We start from the raw sequence: 19,301 nt of genomic DNA, 5'->3' as shown, positions 1-19,301 counted from the left end.
TATATTATTATTATTATTATTATTATTATTATTATTATTATTATTATTAATAATTTATAATTTGTACCCCACCAATCTGGCTGGGTTTCCCCAGCCATTCTGGGCGGCTTCCACAGAGACCAAAAATACACTAAAATGTCACATTACAAACTTCCCTGAAGTTTATAATATATAACATATATTATATGTATTATATGTAATATATAACATATAACATGCACGCAAACACACACACACACACACACACACACACACACACCCATTAGGAGAATTTCACTCACAGTAAACTAGCTTTTACTGTCTCTTGCGTATAATAAGAATGCAAGCAGGTCACCACTCTGTTTTTATTGGCTGTTTTCCAAAGTTCCAAGGCAGGAGTGGGGTGAGGCTGCTCTGGGAAAACAATGCGGTTGTGATGTGGTGGCGAGAGAAGTGGGAGAGGACAGGTTAACACAAACATAGGCAAACTCAGCCCTCCGGATGTTTTGGGACTACAACTCCCATCATCCCTGACCACTGGTCCTGTTAGCTAGGGATGATGGGAGTTGTAGTCCCAAAAACATCTGGAGGGCCGAGTTTGTCTATCCCTGGGTTAACAGGTCTGCTTTAGTCCTCTCTGGTGGTGGTGGTTAGGAGGGAAAGAGAAGGAATTGGGGAAAGGGGAAAGGACAACTGACTGGGAGATAAGGGGGCATTTTGAGGAGTATAAAGGAACAGGGATGGGAGGGTGAAGTTGTGTGTGTGTGTTTTAGGCCTCCCACAGTTGGGGGAAGAAAGCTGGAGGAACAGGTGGGGACAGGTGGAGTTTGCTGGGGTTAAAGGGGGAATTTGCAGTGCTGTAGAACAAGAGGGGGCATTGGGGAGGCATATGAGTTCTAGCAAGGGAGTCATGCCTGTTAAGTTGTGGGTGAACATATCATACGACACAGCGATTCTTCAAACAGCTCTTGTTTATTCACAGGCCAGAACAGAACTGAACTGAACTGAAGGGTTCAGCCAGCCTGCTTATATAGAGCTCCAGTACAACGTAACTGTAACAACTTTCTGTAAGTATCCAATCACTGAACATCACTTTCGATCCCTTATTTGCATATGTGGACCTGAAATATCTACAGTATCCCCCTGCTGGCCCAGGGTGAGAACTTCAGTACATAACAATGCCTATGGCTGAGGGGTGTTTAAAGGGAGGGCTATGGAAAGAAAAAAAGGTGTGTGTAAGTGTGTGGCCCTTTAGGACTCTGCAGTGGGAATATAAGCATGTTCAATCTAATGTACAAAACATTAATGCCAGGTGTCATTGAATGTCATATGTAGATTTTTTCAATTTCGTTGTTCTGTATGGGTCAAAGAAAGATGGGAGCTGGAGTCCTATGACATCTGCAGGGCCATGGGTTCGTTGCATCTGGCAAGCGCAGAAATGACACTTTTGCAGCTTCTTTGGCTTTCTAGGCTTTTCCCAGAATGGAAAGTATATAGGAACTAGAATGCAGACATGTCTCTTGTGGGTGGTCTGCAGAAGTGTCTGCTGTGGTGGGCAGCTCCGTTGCCCAGTGGTTGGCATCAATGGCATCAGCTGGGGGCCCCAGGAAGCGACGTCAGGAGTGTGGCTGCAGGAGGCGAGAGTAAGAAGGAGCAAGGATGCTACATCATCTTCACTTCTCCTTGCAGCCTGAAATAGGGTTGGGTCAGAGGGGAGAGGACGCTCCTTGCTGGGCAGGGCTGGGGATCCATTTATAGATCTCTCTGTACAGTTGCCAAGTTCCTAATGCGTCATATCATCCCACTCGATCAATGAGATCATCTGCAAGAGTGTCAGTGGGAGATCCCTGAGGTTCATTTGACAATGACAACAAGGACCAAGCCTTTAGTGTCATGGCCCTGGTCCTGTGAAACACCTTGCCACTAGATTCAGAAGGAGCCTTCTGTGCCAACTTTTAAATGCCTGCTCAAAGCTTTTCTATCCCTATGCAGGCAATTAAGAACACCGTTCCTCGGTGGTCAATTGGTGTCTGTTTTTACCTTTTTATGGCTTTTATTGTATAGTTTTATGTTTTTATTGCTGTAAACTTAGATAGATGTATACCTCTGTGCCATAAAAACATATTTTTTTAAAAATTCATGAAGAAAAGTAAATTGGGCACTGCCTCAACGTCCCTAGTATGCTGTTAACCAGCCCAGGGGCTTGGTCTGCCTGTCACTGCCCTCAGCAGGTGTTGGTCTCTCTGCCTTCCAATGGTCAGGTCTTGGATTTAGCTGAACGATACCATGCAAGCCTCATTCTATAAGGAGAACCAGAATTCAGGGGTTGTACCCAACAAAGCTCTATTGAGAGCAGACCCACTGAAATTAACGGAACCCACTTCGTCCCGTCTGTCATAGCAGCAGGTGACAGAAAGGAAGGATTGGAATGTGTGAGATAGTGGAAGAAGACAGATATGTTCTGGGGGTTAATTGAGGAGGTGGGGAGAACCATGTAACCCACCTAGGAAAAGGGCGGAATACAAATGCAATAGATGTGTCTTAAAACACAACAGGTGGAAATGTTGTTGCTGCATTTCAGGATGCTAATGTGTCCCCATCGCTTTGTTCACCAGCCTTTCTGCAAAGGGTTGTTCTGCCTTCTCTGTACATTTTACTTGCTTTTGGGTGGTGACTCAGGATAGCAATATGTAACTGGAGCACAATGTGTGTCAGCTGCTCTTTCCGCTGTCAGCTGGGATCCCCTTGGCCCTGCTTTGCCAGCTCTGTAATTGGACTGCATCGTGAGAGAAGGGATGGGCATATCCTTCAAAAATACTCCTTTAGGCAACCAGAAGAAATGACCTCATGGGGGAAATTATGAGCAGGTCAGCTCTCAGGTCAGTATCAGTCATGCTTCTCTAATGTGAAACTAAGCATGAGTTGGGATTTTCTTTTGTCTTTTCCATATTAGGATGTAACAGTAGCTGGAATTTTTTTCTGAAGCATTCAAAACAACCCTGTAAGGTAGGCTAGTACAGTGGTACCTCGGGTTACAGACGCTTCAGGTTACCTACGCTTCAGGTTACAGACTCCGCTAACCCAGAAATAGTACCTCGGGTTAAGAACTTTACCTCGGGTTTACCTCGGGTTAAGAACTTTACAGAAATTGTGCGGCAGCAGCGGGAGGCCCCATTAGCTAAAGTGGTATCTCAGGTTAAGAACAGTTTCAGGTTAAGAATGGACCTCCAGAACGAATTAAGTTCTTAACCCAAGGTACCACTGTATTAGTATTATTATACCCTGCCTTTTCCCCTGACACGGACTCAAGGTGGCTTGCAGATAAAAACAAGAACAGCTAAAAACATTCAGGGGGCGGGGAACAATAATTTTTTTTTAAAAAATAAACATGTATAGTTTTAATTATATCAATATCTACATTAAAAATCTATTAAAACCATACAAATTACAATAAAAAAGCACTGCACAAGCCCTTTTATTAAAACTAGCCAGTTCCCAAAAGCCCGTTAAAACAAGAAAGTCTTTACCTGCTGGCAGAAGGACAACAATAGAGCCAGTCTAGCTTCTCTGAGGAGGTGGTGGTGGGGTTTGCCAAAGTCTGGGAGCAACCACCAAGAAGGCTCTCTCCTGTGTCCCCACCAAGCCTGTTTGTAGGGGTGGCAGGACCAAGAGAAGGGCCTCCCTGAAGATCTCCAAACCCGGGCAGGTTTGCACAAGGGAATATGGATTTCAGAGAGCTTGGACCTAAGCTGCACAGGGCTGTATAGGTCATCACCGGCACTTAGAATTGTGCCTGAAAACAGACTGGCAGCCAGTGAAGCTGTTCTAGCAAGAGAGTTGTGTGCTCCCTAGAACCAGCCCCAGTCAACAATCTGGATTCGGCTCTTTGAGCCAGCTGAAGTTTCTGAGCGCTTTTTAAAGTGTGTTACAGTCATGCAAATGGGATGTAACTAAAGAATGTGTCACTATGGCCAAATCACCTCAAGGTTAAGGGTGCTGCTGTTGCACTAGCGATAACTGTGAGAATGCACTCCCAGCCACCACAGAGACCTGAGTCCAGAAGCCCATACGAACTGCGAACCTGTGTCTTCAGGGGGAGTCTTGTTACCCCATCCAGAACAGGCTGAATCCATATTCCCAGTTCTGCGTTCCGACTGACCCAAGAGCACCTCAGTCTTGTCTGGGTTAGGTTTAAATTTGTTCACCCTCACCCAGTCCATTAGGATGGCGGACACGGGTTTAGAAGCAAGACAGCTTGTTGGATTTAGGTGGAAAGGAGAAATAGAGCTGGCTGTCTTCAGAATACTGGTGACACTGAACCTGAAATTCCAGGCAACCTCTCCCAGCAGTTCCATGTATATGTTAAATAAAATTGGGGGGGGGCAGAACAAGACCCTGAAAGACCCCACAGGTGAACGGCCAAGGTGTTGAACCCTCAGCACCACCTTTATAATAAAACACTTAGCTCAATTGGTTAGAGCATGGTGCTGAGAACGTCAAGGTTGCAGGTTCGAGCCCTGTATGGGACAGCTGCATATTCCTGCATTGCAGGGGGTTGGACTAGATGGTCCTCAGGGTCCCTTCTAACTCTACAATTATAGGGTTCTGGATTTGCCCCTCCAGGAAGGAATGGAGCCACCGTAAAACAGTAACAGCAAACGCTTTGATTTGCAGAGGTTGGTGGTTTGCTTTGTGACTGGGAGGGCAGAAGGCAGGGAGCTCGGATGGCAGGTTCAGATAAAAGGCAACTAATTCTAGTTTTGTCCCCATCCCCTTCCCTGCCAAGTTGTACAAGGGTAATACTGAGACTACGGAGGAGGAAGGTGACAGGCAAGGCCACCCTGTGAACTGGTTGTAAGAAGGGAGGTAGGTGGTTGAGAACAAATGGAAGATGGTGCCCTAGTTGGTAGAGCACAATTTCAGGGTTGTGGGTTCAAGTCCCATGTTGGGCAAAACATTCCTGCATTGCAGGGGTGATCCTAGTGTGATCCTTCCAACTCTACAATTCTGATTCTCTGATTCTCCACTGATTTGTGGTGATTACACACACCTTTTTCATTGCTGGATTATTAGCAATTCAACCCACAAATTATATCTGTGGGAAGGTATTTCATTTGAGGTTCTGCTGGACAATATTTTATTGATCTGCTTCCTTTCTCACCTCTGAAATCCCAGCTGCCCTCCATAGGAAACGCAGGAAGCTGCCTAACACTGAATCAGACCATTAGTCCTTCTTAACTCACTCGTCTACACTAACCGGCAGTGGCTCTCAAGGATTTGGGGCAGAGAACTCTCCCAGCCTTACCTGCAGCTGTTGGGGGATTGAATCTGGGACCCTGTGCCACTGAGAACGGAAGACTTGTAATCTGGTGAACTGGGTTCGCTTCCCCGCTCCTCCACATGCAGCTGCTGGGTGACCTTGGGCTAGTCACACTTCTCTGAAGTCTCTCAGCCCCACTCACCTCACAGAGTGTTTGTTGTGGGGGAGGAAGGGAAAGGAGATTGTTAGCCGCTTTGAGACTCCTTAGGGTAGTGATAAAGTGGGATATCAAATCTAAACACTTCTTCTTCCTCCTCCTCCTCCTCCTCCTCCTCTTCTTCTTCTTCTTCTTCTTCTTCTTCTTCTTCTTCTTCTTCTTCTTCTATCGAACCCAAAGCAACTCCCACTTAAAAGATCCATAGGGTGGCGCTGTGGGTAAACCACAGAGCCTAGGACTTGCCAATCAGAAGGTCGGTGGTTCGAATCTCCGCGACGGGGTGAGCGCCCGTTGCTCGGTCCCTGCTCTTGCCAACCTAGCAGTTCGAAAGCACGTCAAAGTGCAAGTAGATAAATAGGTACTGCTCCGGCGGGAAGGTAAACGGCGTTTCCGTGCACTGCTCTGGTTTATCAGAAGCACTTTAGTCATGCTGGCCACAAGACCCTCTGTACGGAAGCTGTACGCCGGGCTCCCTCAGCCAATAAAGCAAGATGAGCTCCGCAAACCCAGAGTCGGCCACGACTGGATCTAATGGTCAGGGGTCCATTTACCTTTACCTGATTACCAGCAGTCTGTATATATATACTGGCACAACATGAAGGTGCATTTTACAGGGTGAAGTAGGCAAGGCTTTATTTGCAAATGCAAGTCACAGCAGCTGGCAAGCGAAAGCATGCATAAGGTGAGCCAATCCTTGGGTCTTATCAACCAGTGAGGCAGAAGGCTGCAGCGTTCCTCGGCGTCTTAAGCAGTTTGCTGAGAAGTTCAGCCCTCTAGTGAGTTTGTGGGGGAGACGAGATTCAAGGAGAGGGCCGTACCATTTAACAGTCACTGCTTTCCCACCCCAGCCATGAATTCTGGGGAGTATAGTTTGTCAAAGGTGCTGAGCCTAGTAGTTCTGTGATGGGGAACGTACAGCTCTCAGGATTATTTGGGGAAAGCTCATGGCTGTTGAAGTGGTATAATAGTGATTTGAATGTGTGGTACGTATGCAACCTTGGAATAGGCCTCACTTAGTCGTGTTTACTCAGTGGGTCTACACTGCATAGTACAGTGGTACCTCGGGTTAAGTACTTCGTTCCGGAGGTCCGTTCTTAACCTGAAACTGTTCTTAACCTGAAGCACCACTTTAGCTAATGGGGCCTCCTGCTGCCGCTGCGCCGCCAGAGCACGATTTCTGTTCTCATCCTTAAGCAAAGTTCTTAACCTGAGGTACTATTTCTGGGTTAGCGGAGTCTGTAACCTGAAGTGTATGTAACCCGAGGTACCACTGTACTAATGATGGGTACAACAAAGGATTAAGGAGAAATTGGATTCAGTTTGCATTAAAAGGCAGGCCTACCTAATCCACACTTTCTGGAACAATAGGTGAAGCAAACCACAGCCATCCTTCAAAAGCCACACACCTCTGAATTTTGCCATGTAGTTTTTCAGCCAAGCAGCATGTACAAAAATGGATGGACTGGGGTAAAGCATGCATTAGAAGCCCAGGACTTAAAATAATTTACCAAAGTTATTAGTGGGAAATCGTTTGTGGGATGTGTGCATATATAAGGATATATGTGCATATACCCCCCCACCCACAAAAATGTTGACTTATGATGACTTGAACTTCTGAATGATTTGTAAATCCAGCCATTTAAGGCTGGAGCTCCCCTCTGAAATTCCTTTGTCCTAATGCTGCAATCTTAAAATTGCTCTGCGGGTTGCGCGGGGGTGGGGGGGGAATAGCGCCGGGTGGGCGGAATTAGGCTTCGTTTCCATTCAACCGGTGACTTTTCTCAGACACACACCCCGTTGAGTCATCGCTTTGGGCCTACCTCCGCTCCCCCAGAACCTCGTGGAGGGAGAGCAACCCATGGGTGCAAAGAAATCCCCCTCCCGCTTGCAAAATCCTAATCCGTTGCAGCAACCCAGCGGGGGAACAAAGCAAGCGCGGGAAAGCCAGCAGTGGGCGGGGCCAATTGGGGAAGGGGCGGGGCCCGAGGAGAGAGATATCGCTTTGCAAAGCGGCTGCAGCCGAGGAGTGCGCGCCAAGCGCAGGAGCGGCTGTTTGGGTGTCTTCCGAAGGGGGCGCGGGGCGGTTTTTTTTTCCGCGTGCGTGAAAGACAAAAGAGCCTCGGCGTCCTCGGGCGAAAAGCGGGGAACGGGCGAGGCGACTCCCCTTCGCTTTCCATGGCTGCGGCACAGCGAGCGAGCTGCTTCTCCTACAAAATCTTCCTTTTCGCTCTGCTGGAGGTGGGTGCCGCAGTGAGCTACGTTTAGTGGGTGGGTGGATCGGGGGCGGGGGGTTGCATTTCCGTTTCGGGGCTGATCGCTGGCTGGGATCGTCCGTTTATTTTCTTTTTTTTCCTGCTTTCCTTGCTAGCATAGCTTCGCGCCGCTTGCGAACCGGCTTGTGGTTCGCCCCGCAGCCGATCGGAGTGGCTCCGTCTGCGGCTCTGAAAAAAAAAATGCTTTTCTGTTTGAATGTCGCCCTTTGTGGGGAGGGGGGGGCTTTCCTTCAGACCTTTCTTCTTTCTCGCACGCACAGCCCTCCCTGCCGTCCTCCTTCTCTGCCGTTTTCTATCGTTTTAACCACGTTTCTTGTATCCTGTTCACAGTATCCCTAAACGATCTGGATCTAAATTAGATGGGTGTGTGTGTGTGTGAATTTCAGTGGGTCCTACTCTCCGAGCTTAGTTGAATACAACCCCTGAGATTTAGCTCTCCTTATCTACTGGGGTTTGCTGAGTCTTGCCTTCTTAGATCTTAAGACCAGTGGTAACTGGTGACCATTAAGGCTTCCAAGACAGGGAGACCAGCAGGCAGAGGCAGAACCCTCCCCTGGACTGGTTGTTAACGAGGCAGGTGAAAGCAGACTTATCCGTCCTGATGAGGACAAAGTGAGAAAGATGTATACATTGAATCAGATCAGAATCTCCGTTCTGACAGAGCCGAGTGGTCCAGAAATCATGTTGGGAGGGCTTCAAGTTCTCTTGGTCTAAATCAAAGGTGGGGGAATCTGTGGTCCTCCCCGATGTTGGGACTACAACTCCCGTCTGTCTTGTCCATGAGCAATGCTGGCTGGGGCTGATGGGAGTTGTAGTTCAGTAACAGCTAGAGGGCCACCCCAGCCTATGAACGGGATTTGCACGTAGACAGGTCTACGGCTGGAGCCGCACCCCCTCTTCCATATATGCACGAATCAAAAGGCATTTTCATTTGCGTTGTTCCAAGCTGAATTGGTTTGGTTTTTGCATCATCTACCTATTTCTTTCTTTTTTTCTTTTGCCAGAATCCCTCTTAATTTTATCAGTCTTTTGCTTTACATGTCATAATGCATACTGAACATTTCACTTTAATAGCTAAGGCATGATTTTTTCCTTTAAAATCCTGGTGTAATGAACAGGCTTCCATGTAAACAGCTTCGTATTTTCAGCTGTATACCATTGCTGAAAAGGAGTCTTGGACAGGGGTGCAGTTGGGTAATTTTAGACTCTGGGCTTGTTAGCTGGATATGTACCCTAAAGTCCTGGCTGTAGGTGGTCCCAGCAGCAACTGACTGGTGATACAACATGCTACCTATTTCCTGCCCCCCTCCCAAAATAACCCTCCCCGTGCAAAATACTTGGAAGTTTTAGATTTGGGAATATTTGTTTTGCTTTAAAAGAATTTATACATGTTGCCCTTTCTAGCAAATGAATGCAAGAAGAGCAGTGCTGGATCAGGCCAGTGGCCCACCTAGTGTAGCCTACTGATCTCCTACTGGCTAATCAGAAGCCCCAAATGGGTAATTTTCAAGTGGGACAGCAATGTCCAACTTGTGATTCCCAGCAACTCAGAGCATAGGCTATCTCGGACAATGGAAGCAGAGCAGAACCATCGGGGTTAGTAGCCATTGGAGAAGCTAAGCAGGTCAAGGTCTGGTAAGTGGCCGGATGGGTGACTACCTGCAAACCCCATGTACTCTGCTTTTAGATTCCATGGCAGAAGGAAGCCGGGATATAGATGCAAGAAAATAAATCGGTTAAATATCATTGAAGGCACCTTAGTAAAAATCACTGAAAACGTGTATACAACTAACAACAAACACAAGGTTCTTTTTTTTAAAATGCTGATACTGGGGGCAAAAAATGTTCACAAGCGGCAGCATATCTGTTCAAAGTAACTTAAGTTTCCAATATGCTGGGGGCAAGGTTTGGACAGCTGAAGAATGGCTTGCCAGGACATGTGCAATAAAATGGATCATAATCTTACTTCTTGGTTGGGTAGCTACATTGGGTGACTTTACAAAGTCAATCAATAACAAAGTTCAGTGTTTATGTAGCACTTTTTTGTGTGTGTGTGTACAGTGGTACCTCGGGTTAAGTACTTAATTCGTTCCAGAGGTCTGTTCTTAACCTGAAACTGTTCTTAACCTGAAGCACCACTTTAGCTAATGGGGCCTCCTGCTGCCGCCAGCACGATTTCTGCTCTGATCCTGAAGCAAAGTTCTTAACCTGAAGCACGATTTCTGGCTTAGCGGAGTGAGTCTGTAACCTGAAGCGTATGTAACCCAAGGTACCACTGTATTAATTTCCTTCATAGCCCACCTTTCCTCTGAGGAGCTGAAAAGCGGCATAATTGTTTTCCCCCGCCCCTCCATTTTATCCAAGCAGTGACCCTGTGAGGTTGGTTAAGTTAAGAGACATGTCACCCGGTGAACTTCAAGGCTGCGTGGGGATGTGAACGCTGGTCTCCCAGTCCTTAGTCCAGCCACAATCCTACCCTGGCTCTACACACACACACACACACACACACACACAGCAATTTAGGATACCAATGCATGCATCGGATAAGACTGTACTCCACTAAAGCTTATGCCATAATAAATTTGCAGGCACTGCAGGGCTTTGTTTTCGCTGCAACAAGCCCACAACACAGCTACCTCTTGGAAATTGAAATCTAAATGCAGTGGCCTTGCTTGCACACAGTAGCAAACAGCACCATGTGCATCCGCCAGAACAGATGGGGAGGTGGTAGGTGCCAGTTTTCACTGCGCTGACCTTTGTTCCTTGTATACCAACAACGGCTCAGACAGAGGGAGGTCAGGAGAGGGGCACAGCCCTACCATGCCACCCGCTACCGCTTGCATGTCACTCTAAACCATGGTTTCCTAAACTTGGGTCTCCGGTCGTTTTTGAACTACAGCTCCCAACATCCCAGACCGCTGGTCCTGCTAGCTAGGCATGATGGGAGTTGTAGTTTAAAAATAGCTAGAGACCCAGATTTGGAAAGCCTTGCTCTAAACCATAGTTAAGCTGAAAGTGACTATCTTGCTACCCCCCAGGCACAATGGAGGACACTCTTCCTGTCACTAGTAAGCAAGTGTCTATTCGTAGCATGTTTATCATCTGTATGTGGAATAAGGAGGAGTACTGCCTTGTTCTTTGCCTCAGTCAGTAAAACATCTTTGGCCAGCCCTAGCTTGTTTGTTCATCTGTGAGACCGTGTATGGTTTTTCTGAACCAACCATGGTTACAACCAACCATGGTTTAGCTCTGCATATGAGCAAAGCTGCTGGACTTACAAGAGATGCGAAAAGTTTTAACTGCCTTGCCACTCTACAGTGGTACCTCGGGTTACATGCGCTTCAGGTTACAGACTCCGCTAACCCAGAAATAGTACCTCAGGTTAAGAACTTTGCTTCAGGATGAGAACAGAAATTGTGCTCCAGCAGTGCAGCGGCAGCAGGAGGCCCCATTAGCTGAAGTGGTGCTTCAGGTTAAGAACAGTTTCCGGTTAAGAACGGACCTCCGGAACGAATTAAATACTTAACCCGAGGTACCACTGTATGTATATTCACCTCCTTATTCATCAGCTGCAAACCTCAGGATAATGCATTCTGATAAATCTGGGATTGCGAAATACTGGTCATTCTCTTTCATGAGCATCCCATGAGCATCTTCCTAGCTCTTTTGGATGAGAGAGTGGTGGATTAGAGGGATCTTTTGTTTGATCCAGTAAGAATAAGGCAAGTCTTGTGAGAGTGGTATGTTGTTTAGAGCAAGCAGTGTGGAAACGCAGGCCTGGGGGGCTCATTCCCACTCCCACCGGTCCCTTAGAAGTCTCCCCAGGCCACACCACTCACCAAGGCTTGCTTTGCATCCCAAGTGTTTTTGCCTGGCTGGGCTATGCCTCTTGCTTGCCTGGATAGATGACAGAGAGGGGTGTGGGAACATGCGTAGAAACTTGGGTACTGTGCAGAGGCCACGCTAACAATTGTTGCCTTGGAAGAATGTCCCGGATGGAATGTGGCCCTCAAGCTGAAAAAGGCTTCCCCGGCTCAGTTTCAGAGCCATAGAATTCTGTCCCTGCAGCATTTAGTTCTAGCTTTCTGTTCTAAATCCATTATTTCTCTTTTCCTTACTTCCAGGCCCTGCCTGCCTTTGCTGAGATCCACTGCAGTAGCCCGCAAGGGTGAGTAAGAACCTGCATGAGGTGCTTTTCTTTGACGGGAATGTGTCTCCATCTGCAAGCTTTATTTAAATAAGGAAAGGCCTGGGAGAAATTTTCTAGTTTGCATCTAACCTTGGCCACACACACAACCGGGATTTCTTTTATCTTCAGTTCCCCATCTGCGATGTGGAAAGTATAATTGCTTGGCCTGCTTTTGTTTGGTGTTTTTTTGGGAGACCTGTGTCCCTCCAGCTTTAGTTAGGCTGCCGCTGGAATCATCCCATGGGAATGGCAGCCAGCAACATCTGGCAAGCCAGGGGTTCCCCGTCCTCCGTTGCGCAAAAGTCAGAGAGAGATCATGTGTGTGAGCTGCATCAAAAATCCGAGACTCGATGAGTGATGTCCCATTTCCTTGTCTTCATTTTCCAGGTGCACTCAGCAGGGAACCAGTTGGACAAGCCTGTGGTATGTCTGGTGAGTTCAGATCAGTTTTCGGCCTTGGCTTTATTTGTTTCAGGAAGTCGCTGGCAGACATTGTCTCTCCCCCTCAGCCCCCACTTTGCTCGTTCTGCACAGGCAAAAACACTCAAGGAAGGTGTTGAGCGGGGCCAATAAGGGGCGTGGCCTGGGGCAACCACAGAGGGCCAGATTGAAAGGCCTGGAGGGCCACATCCAGCAGCCCATCTCCGTCTCCTCTTTCCTCTCTCCTTTGATACTGGAGAAAGAGAGGCAGCGTGTGTATTTCGTTTCTGTTTACTTTGTGACCATGCCTTGTTCAGATCCTGACAATAGCTCCATTCACTGCCCTGTTTGAAGAGGAAGTTAGCAAAGCAGAAATGCAACCGGTAGATAAACAAATGACCACCTTTCCTGTTACACAGTCCGAGTGCATTATGAAACGAGCAGGTTGTGATAAAGCCATTGTGTGACTAATTTGGAGCAGCTACTTAGGGATGCTAAAGGAGGGTTTGGAGATGCTGGAGCCGGGGGCAACAGTTACTGTTCTTTAAGCTTGTTGGGTGTGCAGTGGGTCAGGGATCCAATTTCACATCCCTTCCCTTGGCTGCACTTTGGAGCCAGCCCTTTGGTTAATCAAGCCCCAGAGGTAAGGAACTGGATCTGGGCAGAAGGCCAGATCACTATCTCCCCCACCCTTTGTTGGACAGGTGGGCGGGGCTCCCAACTGGCAGACACGTGACATCAGGTGACTTCTTTGCCCAGTTCATCCTTTGCAGAGTGCTTTGCAAGGCTGTCTTTTGAAGTGCTTTGCAAGGTGGCCCTTTGAAAGGGGCTTTGCAGGACTGGTGTTTGATGCCTTGGAAAAAGAGGCCTTTTCTCCCTCTGGTTTGTTGGTGCCACAAGCAAATCTTAGAAGACAGGAAGGCGCTCAAGAGACCTTCTTGTAATGGGGCTGTTTTTCCGACACATACTAGCATGAGAGGTTTTTATCCTCCTAGCCCAGCACTGGGATGAGGTTGAAAAATGCTGCTTTATCTCCCCACAGCAGCACTGCCATGGGGAGAAAAAAAATGTCTTCTGGGTCAGAATGTTTTTGTCTGCATGTGTGCATTGGTCAGTACAGTTACCCCACCTGGCATGTGGCCCTTGGAGGAACTATCAAGCTTCAGTGTGGCCCTCAGGCCTAAAACTGTTAGCCAATCTTAACAAAATCACTCAACGCTTCAGTAAAAAAATAATAATTAAAATTTCGCCTGGCACTTAGAAAACCAACCTTGATGGTGCCAGGGGTGTTTCCCTGGGAGATTAGCTGTAATGACAACAAGCAGGCGCAAAACTTGGTGCTGCTGGAAGGTTAGTAGGTCATGTGGTGACCTCTGAACTTTCCTGTCCCCTGGAGGTCTATGGAAATCTGACTAATAAGTAACGATTAGGGACAGGTGGTGACGAGCCCGTGATGGTGAGGATGTGTTACTAGGTCCTCAGAAAAGGAAAACAAAACAGGGCAGGCCGCAATCCCACTTGACAAGAATCCTGGCATAGTTGGGAATGAAGTAATATTTCCTTCCCCCAGTTGCTCTCATGGAACATTTTTGTTATAAAACTCCCTCACTTTCACAAGCTGACACGTGGAGCCCTTTAGCCATTGAGAACTTGGCACATGAAGGAGCCCTCTGGGCTTATGCTGTGTCAAACTATCATCGCTCCTTGCTTGGCCTGTAATCAACTGAAACTCTCATTGCATCATCCACTCAGTGGCAAAACCAGCCCAGTGGTGAGAAACAGGTATTTTCTCTCCGCCTACTTCCTGTTTCAATCCCCCCCCCCCCCAGGAATCTCTAAAAAAGGCAAATGGGTCCACAAATAGCTAAAAATGTTCCCTGGACCATACTATTCCATAGAGTAGGGATGGCCAGTCCTATAACACCCAGGAGTGGAATTCAGCTAAGTTTTACTCAGAGGAGACCTTATGACTTTATTATATTTGTTAAGAGGGTTTTTAAAACCAAGTGGGGAGGGGGAAGCAAGCAGCTCAGTTTCGACACCTCTCAAGTGGGCACCATTGCTGGTTCCACAGCAGGGAGGGAGAGAGAGGTTGGTGAGTTCTGGCACCTCCCCATGCCCCCGAATAATAGCCCTGCATATGCACACAGTGACCCATTATGTGTGCGTGTGTGTTTTCTATTCCCAGCCCCCATGTGCATCAGCAGAACTTGCATAAGCGCCCCCTGGCCCTGTTCTGCTCTCTTCCAGGTGCATAAGGACCTGCAATCGTGCATCAATTGGACATTCCTAAGATGGTTGCTGCCTGTATAATAATAATTATATTATTATTATTATTATTACAATTTGTGCGCTGCCCTTCACCTGAAGCTCACACCCATTCCCAATAAAAGAGGCCAAAATGCCACCACTCTTCAGATTAAGGGCCAAAAGTCGTGAGTTATTGATGTCTACTAGCTACCATAGCTATGCCTTGCCTTCACTGTTGGAGGCAACAGTGCTTCTGAATAGGAATATCAGTTGCTGGAAACGACAGGAGAGGAGATAGCTCTTGTGATAAAGTCCTGCTCGCAGGTCTCCCATTGAAGTACCCAGCAGGCTCCTATTACATTAATGTCCATCCTGTGATTCCAAAAGAGGAGCCACAGCGTTGCAGTTTTAAAACCAGGGAGGCAGGGGACATGATGTAATAACGAGACAGGTCTGCTCTCTGTGAATTATTGCAAAACAATCTTGTGATCTGATCCTCCATGGAAAATTGTTTAGTTTTCGTCATCCAGTGACATAGTTATGAATGACCAGCTTACGGATTTATTGCTCAATGATGCTGTGAGAACGTAAATGTTTTTCTTCTGAGAGAAGCAGGTGGGGGAAAATCGAACCGCATATTTTGAGTGCCTTTTGAAGCCTCGCTGAATGTGGAAGGAGGCCGCCTTCTCTCTGCTCATCTGATTGGCATTCAGCTCTCGTTTCACATACTTCCTGGGAGTAATTTGGGGTCTCGATGGCATTGGCTGGTTACTTTTCCAACTGCCTGCCTTCCTCTAATGTAGATTTGCATCCAGAAATGTTGGACTGAAACATTTTTATGTTTGCCGATTATAAACATGAAAGCAAATAAACATTTTTATTTTTTAAAAAATATATTGAGGCAGTATACAACGTAGAAGGAAAAAATTGGCAAAAGGCATCCATAAAAACATAATAGAAAATACTTTTTTGTTAAAAAGAGGGTTTTGTTATTACTTACTGGTTTTGAGTATTTCTATACTACCTTTTCCTCCAAGGAGCTCGAGGTAGCATACATTGCTCTCTCCCCTCTCATTTTATCTGCACAACAACCCTGTGAGGTAGGGTAGGCTGAGAGACAGTGAGTGTCCCAAGGTTACCCAGTTGGCTTCATGGCTGAGTGGAGGGATTTGAATCCTGGTCTCTCAGCTCCTAGTCTGACACTCCAACACAGTGTTTCTCAAACTTGGGCCCCCAGCTGTTGTGTGTGTGTGTGTGTGTGTGTGTGTGTGTGTGTGTATAATAATAATAATAATAATAATTTCTTTATACCCCACCCATCTGGACGGGTTTCCCTGGCCACTCTAGGCGGTTTCCAGCACTTATAAAACCCTGACCACATGTCCTGCTAGCTAAGGATTATGGGAGTTGTAACCCGACAACAGCCGGGGAGCCCAAGTTTGAGAAATACTGCTCTAACTGTTGCACCACACTGTCTCGTAGTTGTTAATACTCATTAAAGTGTTTGGCGCACTAAGCATACCCTATTTCCCTAAGCAGCTTTTGGTATGCAGCAATCGGCCACAACGCCATATGCCAGTATCAGAAAGATTGACCCACTTGCCATATTGTGCTGAGGGTTCATTCCCTTCTAGGCAGCCCTAGGTGGGGGGCTGCATGGCAGTGGTGGGTGGGGCCAGAGGCAGAAGTTGGTTGGAGCAACACATGTAAATTTACTTTTGCGCATTAGGCTAGTTTCTACACCACACGGACATATATACCCAGTCTCTCTCCTCCATCCAGACAAGCAAGAGACATGTTCAGAGTTGAAGGACATATCCCAGACAGACAGAAACATTCAAGGAGGGTGCAAAGCAGGCCACTGAAGGGGTGTGGCCTGCGGGGAGTTCCAAGGGCCAAATAGAGAGACCTGGGAGCTTCAGTTCAGCTCCCAAGCCTGAGGTTCTTTGCCCCTGCTCAGTTCCCTGTGCTTTGACTGCAGCAGACGTCCTCCTTGCTAAATATCATGGGGGCTTACACTGCAGGGTCCGTTGGCTGATGTGGGGCTCTGCCTCTTTTCCTTCAGGCTCATCCTGCTCACAGTGTTTCTGCTGCTGCTGTGCGGCATAGGCGCCAGCTGTGTCCGGTTTTGCTGCCGTAAGAAGAGGCCCCCGATTCAGACTTTTCCGCCTCATGCCCACGACCTCACCATCATCCCCATGGACCACGACAGCACCGCCCACAGCACCGTCACCTGTGAGTATTTGGCAATCCCAGATTTTGGGAGCCGTGGGAGGGGAAGTGAGGGAGAACTCTATCCTACCTTGCAGCTGGAAAACAGTGTGGAGATGGGTTGTTTTCATCCATTCATTCAATATGTACACTGGTGGGGGAACCAAAGGTCCAAAAGCAGTCCACCAAGCCCTATCCTTTGGCTCTCTCCCTGGGCCCCAATCCTTGCAGGCCCTACTCTGCTGAGTGTTTTTGCCTCGTTGGAATTCGACTTTGCACAGCAGGAGGGTCGCCAAACCCACCTGCCAATCTTCTTGACATCATTGAGTGATGTCAGCAGAGGCGGACGGGGTTCAATCCTGCTTGGTGCTGCTTTGCCACAGCATCTCTGCAGAAAACCCTCTGGCAAAGCAGACCCTTTCAAGAGAGCAAGATTGACTTACTGCCCCATCCGCCGATGAGCTGAGAGTTCGAATCTCCTTGGCTGCCACTTTGCCAGTGGGTTCCCTGCGGCGAATGTGCTGGTGAAGTGGACCTCTCGCCCCATGGGTCAACTTCAGTCACCTGACATGATCAGGGCTTTGGGCAATTTGACAAATAAGTGGTCTCGCACATCAGTCAGAGTTGACCTGTGTTGTGGGGAGATCAAAGCCCTGACCTGGGCTGAAAAAGGATCTTCACCCCTGTTGTGAAGTATGTTTAGGCTATGTAGGCAAATAATAGTATTCCTCTATTCTGCTTTGGTCAAACCATACCTGGAACACTGTGTCCAGTTCTGGGTTCTGGGCACCACAGTTTAAGAAGGATATCGACAAGTTGGAATGTGTGCAGAGGAGGCCAACCAAGATGATAGATGGTCTGAAAATCAAGCCTTAAGAGGAACGGTTGAGGGAGTTGGGTCTGTTTTGTCTGGAGAAGAAAAGACTGAGAGGCGATAGGATAGCCATCTTCAAGTATCTGAAGGGTCGCCTCATGGAAGCCATGTTGTTTTCTGTTCCAGAGCGTAAGACCCGAACCAGTGGATTCAAATTACAAGAAAGGAGATTGTGACTAAACAGTAGGAACTGTTTGACAATGAAACAGACTCTCTTTCTTTTGAGGTTTTGAAGGAGAGGTTGGATGGCCATCTGTCAGGGATTCTTTAGCTGTTACTCCTGCATTTCATGGGGTTGGACTAGATGACCCTGGAGGGGGGCTCCCTTACAACTCTACAGTTCTTTGTGCACCACCTTTGCCCTAAAAGGTATCCTAAAATACCTGAAATAAGCCCTGTGAATGGTCCAGGGACCTGCCTTCTCACCATCCCTTCTGTTGAACATTTGTTATGCTGACCTCCTAAAATGAACACTTTTCTGTGTTTTCCCTTTGCAGCATACAGCTCTCTGCAGTATCCTCAGAACCTCCCACTTCCCCTGCCCTTCAGAGAGGTGGATAGGAGTATGGCAAGCCCTCCAGCGTACAGCCTGTATGCCATTGAAATGCCGCCATCTTACGACGAGGCCATCAAGATGGCCAAGCCCTGCACTGAGACTCCAGTTGTTGTCCAGAAACTGGACAGCTGCACCTTGGAACAAACAGCCCCTGAGGAACAAAGTCAGCCACAGACGCCGCCGGAAGCGTCGTCAAACGACAACCCTGAGATGTCATCAAACGACAACCCTGATACGTCGTCAAACGACAACCCTGAGACGTCATCAAATGACAACCCTGAGTCGCTGTCAAACAACAACCCTGAGACATTGTCAAACAACAACCCTGAGGCAGTACAAGGAAGCCCTGGGGTTCCGGAAGCTTCCACAGAAGAGCAGCCGCAACCGTAGCCCAGCCCAGTGGGAAGAACTGTTGGGCATGAGAAACCTGACTGTGTATGTACTTGGTTAGCCTGGAGAGAGTCAGAAGAGACCTGTTACATGGAAGGAATGTCTGCTGCCGGTTGTTATAACTTTCCATTGACGTTTCAAGGGTACCGAAGGGAACGGCAGGTTAAAAATACCGCTCTCTGCATGCGAGTGTGAAAAACGATGCTCTGGACTTAATATGGCTGTGGAGACTGGGTGGGGGTGGAGAAGAGCTGCTCTTGAAAGGACACCATGTGACCAGGCAAGGGGAAATGGCCGCTGGTTGGGCTTCAACAGAGACCTGTTCCCCTTGTGGTGAGGTGAAGAAACGAGGCAAAACCGAATACAGGTTCTTGCTCCCTTCTTCTGAGAAGATTGAACTATCCAGCAAATTGCTGAAGTACTGGGTTCGTTGCTATGTAACGGCTGACGACCTTTGACTCCGATGGTTGTTTTAATGCTCCATGTTTTATCTGTAGGTAGAGGGGGGTGCGGGAGGGGGGGTGGGAGGTTTTGATAATACTGGTCTAATCTGAAAGGCCGAAACCCCTTTCTAAGCAACTATCCCTATCCAAATCTGAAGAGATTTGTCCAGTTTTGTTCCAAAGATTCAGTTCCCTCAAAAAAAGAAATGTCTGGTTTGAAATGTAAATATATACATATA

At 47.6% G+C, this 19,301-nt stretch overlaps 1 protein-coding gene across 1 annotated transcript; it reads left to right on the top strand.

Annotated features, from left to right (window-relative positions):
* The first annotated feature begins 7,460 nt into the window (after window positions 1-7,460).
* TMEM52 (transmembrane protein 52) lies at window positions 7,461-19,301 on the top strand. Its single transcript, XM_083752845.1, has 5 exons — window positions 7,461-7,694; window positions 11,854-11,897; window positions 12,306-12,350; window positions 16,654-16,823; window positions 18,171-19,301. The coding sequence occupies exons 1-5, from the start codon at window positions 7,632-7,634 to the stop codon at window positions 18,617-18,619; spliced, it is 771 nt and encodes a 256-aa protein (XP_083608971.1). The 5' UTR covers window positions 7,461-7,631; the 3' UTR covers window positions 18,620-19,301.

This window comes from Podarcis gaigeae, assembly GCF_964106915.1.
Source record: "Podarcis gaigeae genome assembly, chromosome: 8".
Classification (NCBI taxonomy): Eukaryota; Metazoa; Chordata; class Lepidosauria; order Squamata; family Lacertidae; genus Podarcis; species Podarcis gaigeae.
The sequence above is the reverse complement of the archived record's forward strand: the minus strand, read 5'-3'. Positions and strand labels throughout refer to the sequence as shown.

Coding starts and splice junctions, on each gene's coding strand:
- TMEM52 (XM_083752845.1), top strand. CDS start 7,632: ATGGCTGCGGCACAGCGAGCGAGCTGCTTCTCCTACAAAATCTTCCTT. Junction 7,695..11,853: donor TCCTTTTCGCTCTGCTGGAG/GTGGGTGCCGCA, acceptor CCTTACTTCCAG/GCCCTGCCTGCCTTTGCTGA. Junction 12,351..16,653: donor ACAAGCCTGTGGTATGTCTG/GTGAGTTCAGAT, acceptor CTTTTCCTTCAG/GCTCATCCTGCTCACAGTGT.